The 4,548-nt window shown below is 47.7% G+C and overlaps 1 protein-coding gene across 1 annotated transcript in view; it reads left to right on the top strand.

Moving 5' to 3' along the window:
* MYO10 (myosin X) overlaps nucleotides 1-4,548 on the top strand; it is a 179,969-nt gene that overhangs the window by 2,329 nt on the left and 173,092 nt on the right. The window contains 1 exon segment of the mRNA XM_015409567.1: nucleotides 23-121. Within this exon segment, the coding sequence (XP_015265053.1) occupies nucleotides 23-121 (99 nt within the window).

Genomic DNA, 4,548 nt, shown 5'->3' with positions numbered 1-4,548 from the left:
CTTCCCCCCCCCCCCCCGCCAGGGAGCACGGGTTTGGTTGCGAGAAAATGGCCAGCATTATCCAAGTACTGTACTTTCCTGTGCGGAGGGAGTCGTCGTGTTCAGGACCGATTATAGTCAGGTAAGTGCCTTCCTTCTTTGCTCTTGGTCACTCACCATTACAGCTCCATGTTGTTATAAATGTGTAGGTCATGTACTGTTAGCCAGATTGCCTTATTTTAGTAATAAATGCAAGAGTACTCTCCATAACTAGGCTTACCAAATCTCGCAAAATCGCGGCGGGGGATCCGCATGTCTTCGGAGAATCCGTGCCGCGGGGACGGCGAGACGCGTTGCACCACCATCGCCAGGACATGACGCTAGACGTCGCTCAGGCAACGGGGCTGTTTGGAGCCCCGTTGCCAGAGCGACGCGTAGCGTCACATCTTGGCGACGGTGGGTGCAACGCGTCTCGCCGTCCCCGCGGCACGGATTCTGTGAAGACATACAATCCCCTGCCGCAACTTGGCAACCCTACTCGTAACAGGCCAGCCAGGAGATACGGTTGGGCCTGTAGTTTCAGAACACGTGTGCTGTGAGAAGTACTGGTGTGAGAAATCAAGAAAGGCTTCCGTCGGTCTAGTGAACCTTCCTGCCTTTGAGGCCATCAGAACGGCTGTGTACTTGGGCCTACTTGCCCAAACTAACTGCGGTGCCACCCTTTGTGCCTTCAAACTGTTTGCAGTCATTTGGAAGTGCTAGAAAACCTCTTTAGAATTAGGCAGAAAATCCCCACTTCATAGCTAGCTATCTGCCTCAAACGTTTCCGCAATCAAACGTCAGGTCTGCTTCGCTTGTCGCCCTTGAAAGCTGTCGGAACACTTTCCAGGTATCCTGTGGCTGCTTTTGCACACTGTTGAGTCTCTGGCTGTCACTGTGCCGTAGGAATCATTCGCAGCTGAGTTTTCCTTGAGCAGGCAGGACAGTCCGGGAGGCGAAGGACTGCTTCCCCTGACATAGCTATGATTGAAGATGTGCGGCATGTCGTATCGGAGAATAAGTTTATTTTGGAAAATGTCCCTCTCCTCCATGATTACGTAAGTAGCACTTTCAGTGCACTTGGAGCTTTACGAAGTGAACGTGAGCCGAAAAAAGAGCGGGGCTCCGCCTCCACGGAGGTTACAGTCCAGGTGCTGTAATAAGTCTGGCTCTCCTGAGCTGGTGCCAACTGCTGGGGACAGGAGACTGACTTCCGTGCCTCCAGTGGCTGGAGGAAATTGGCACGAACAGGCCTGTTCCGCGTTGCCTGCTTTCTGTTGGCTTTCAGCCTGCGGGTCATCACAAAACTGCCGAGGGAGTTCAGGGAGAACAGATAAACCATTAAAGAAATGAATGAATCACCGATCCGCTGCCTGGAAAAGCCAACTGACACGCGCAGCAGGCGGGAGACTGGCAAGCCGCAATCAGTCCGTCGTGCAGAAGAATCTGAGTGATTTTGTCTGTCTGTTGTAACCCGTATGGGGAAGAAGGGGGGGGGGTAGTTGTTGGCTGTTGTGTTAGAAATAAACACCAAAGCAGGGCTCCGATCTAGGAGGGAAAAGGGGTAGGGGGAGCGCTTAATGAAATCCACAAGCCTCCCCCCCCCCCCGGTCAGTCCCGCTTTATGTACCCCCAAATCAGTAACAGCACAGCTGTCACACCAGAGAGTCTGCCCTTCTAGCCCTGCTGCCTTTCAAGCACTGCGTTAAAGTTTAAATAGTCTGTTCTGTCACGGCTTGGCTGCATCTACATATTATTGGATGTGGTGTTTATCTTGCCGCATTCTAGCAGTCATCCACAACTCCCCTCCCTCCCCATATCCTGGCTTTCTCTGGGGGGTGAGATTGGCAGAAATAATTGTGGTCTTCTGTTTATTTTAACCGTATAGCTGGCCAGTGTCATGCATTTTCCTCCCAAATCTGACAGGTGAAACCAAAGGGCCCAATTTTTGAGACAGACAAACTGTAATGCGTATAATTAAAAAGACTAAAGCTCCGAGTGCCCTGAGGAGAAACCTCTGTTACTTTGGCGTTGAGTCTGCAGCTGAGTCTGTTGTGTAGACCCAGCGGGATCCTGCACAGCGAAAGGACTGGGGTTATGCCGTGGCATGTGGTGGCCCCGTTCTTCAGGGAATCAAACAAGTGGGCCATGGAAGTGAATGAGATGCCATGCATTGTGCGCAATGAAGTTGTGCTACACGGCGTGTGACTTGAAGTCTTTGAAGACTTGTTGTTGATTGGGAGGGAAATTGCATGGTGGAATGTTGAGAACTGCAATTATGTTGGTGCAGGGACAGATGTTCCCTTTGCAGAGGAGAGAACGATATCAGTGTCTTGACGTTAAGTTATCTCCCTTTTAACACTCCCTCCAGCATTAGTATGCTGTATTTGCTGTCTGTCACCAAGTCTAGTTGCCTGGGTGGGGTGGGGGGAACCTTCTCTTGGCTCAGTGCTGGGTTAAAAGAACTTGATGGCTTAGGAACATGCTCTGTTATAATTTTGGGAACTAGTCTGGTGTTGTATTTACAGTTTGGTGTAGTGGCTAAGTTGTTGTTCAGTCGCACAGTCGAGTCCAACTCTTCGCGACCCCATGGACCAGCTCCCGCCAGGCCCTCTGGTCTTCCGTCGTCCTCTGAAGTTTGCTCAACTTCATGTTCGTTGCATCTATGACACTGTCTAACCATCTCATCCTTTGCCGTCCCCCATCTTCTTTGACCTTCAGTCTTTCCCAGCATTAGGGTCTTCTCCAGTGAGTGCTCCCTTCTCATTTGGTGGCTAAGTGCATGGACACTAATCTGGGAGAACCAGGTTTGATTCCCCACGCCTCCACTTGCAGCTGCTGGATGAACTTGGGCAAGCCATAGTTCTCTCAAGAGCAGTTCTTGAAAGAGCTCTCTCAGCCCCACCTGCCTCAGAGGGTGTCTGTTGTGGGGAGGGGAAGGGAAAGGAGTTTGTAAGCCGCTCTAAGACTCTGAGTGAAGGGTGAGGTATAATCCAATCTCTCTTATTATTATTATCTGACAATGATTGGGGAGACCCAGGTTCTCATTCTCTCTTTCTCTCACTCTGAACAGAGAAATAATATAAAGAAAATACAGAAAGAAAAAGAAGACAGGTCATCTAACATAATTAGATATATCACAGACGATTGCAGACAGCAAAATATAAAAGAAAGAGTAATATTTCTCCCAAATGCCTCCTTTGTTACATTGGGGAAAAAAATTAGACTTTGTCTATAACATGCAGGGATATAAACCTTGCCTTTAACATACAGTGATATTTATTTCTGATGGGTATATTTATATATATATATATATAGCAATAAAGGGAATATGGTTAAAAAATGACAAGATACTGTTAACATTTTTAGCACAGTTTTAGTGCTGCTTGTAACACTTGGAAATTATAGTCCCATAAAATGTGTCTATGTGAAAGAGTGTTGTACAGAATAAGGGGTGCTCTTAACAGGTGATGCTTGTGTTTACGGTTAAAATAAAAAGTGGCTTGCCATTTGTAATAGATTGACACATGTTTGTTCTACACTTTCAACAATAGATTTCCTTCTAAATGGGGCAGAGCCCTCTTCTCGCTAAACATAACAATACCTGACACAAGAATTTAAAAAAAAATGTGCTATGGAAGAACTTGGGGAGGGGGAGGGGAGGAGTCTGGCTGACGCGAAAAGCATCTGGAACCTGAGAGGACGCAGCAGAACGCTTAATTATGTCTTCCAGTGTACGGAGCGGGGGAAAGGAAAACTTTCCGATCCAAACACTGTAAATGGAAGCAGCTGAGACATAATAGCTCAAAAACTCGGTTTGTGTGCGTGTGTGTGTGTGTGTGTGTGTGTGTGTGTGTGTGTGAGATGTGTGTGTGTGAGAGAGAGAGAGAGAGAGAGAGAGAGAGAGAGAGAGAGAGAGAGAGAGAGAGACGCGCACAGATGGTAAGTATCACCAGTAAAGACCTTGTCATTCAAAAAGCCTTCCCTGAGTTTACTTAACAAAGAAGCTATTCATGGGGTGGCATTGTGCCAGGAAACTGAACATAGACCAGTATCCTTTGCTCCAAATAAGAGGCACCTGTAGATTTTTCCTTAATGTAGCATTTTGAAAGGGATTCCCACCCCCCACCCGCCCCGGGCCCATGACTCTGACTTAAAATGTCTCTGCATAACCCGAATGACAGCCGCTCAGGATAGACGTTGACATTTCCCTCTCTATCCCATCTGGGAACTTGGAAAGTAATGGTAAGGAAGGGAGGGGGGGGGCTGGATTTTAGAAGGGATACGTTTGGGTGCATTGGAGACATTTTCCTAAAACTGTGTGTGTGACAGAATTGTACCCAGAGGTAGAAACGAGCAGCCTCTAGGCCAAATCCTGCATGGAGTAGAACGCTTGGAGAAGCATGCTTTAAAGTCTGAAACTTCATAATCCCCCCCCCCGGAAGAAGAAGAAGAAGAAGAAGAAGAAGAAGAAGAAGAAGAAGAAGAAGAAGAAGAAGAAGAAGAAGAAGAAGAAGAAGAAGAAGAAGA

The sequence above is a fragment of the Gekko japonicus genome, unplaced genomic scaffold (genome assembly GCF_001447785.1).
Source record: "Gekko japonicus isolate JY-2015 unplaced genomic scaffold, Gekko_japonicus_V1.1 scaffold1501, whole genome shotgun sequence".
NCBI classification, from domain to species: domain Eukaryota; kingdom Metazoa; phylum Chordata; class Lepidosauria; order Squamata; family Gekkonidae; genus Gekko; species Gekko japonicus.
Note: the sequence above shows the minus strand (reverse complement) of the source record. Positions and strands in the feature narration are given on the sequence as shown.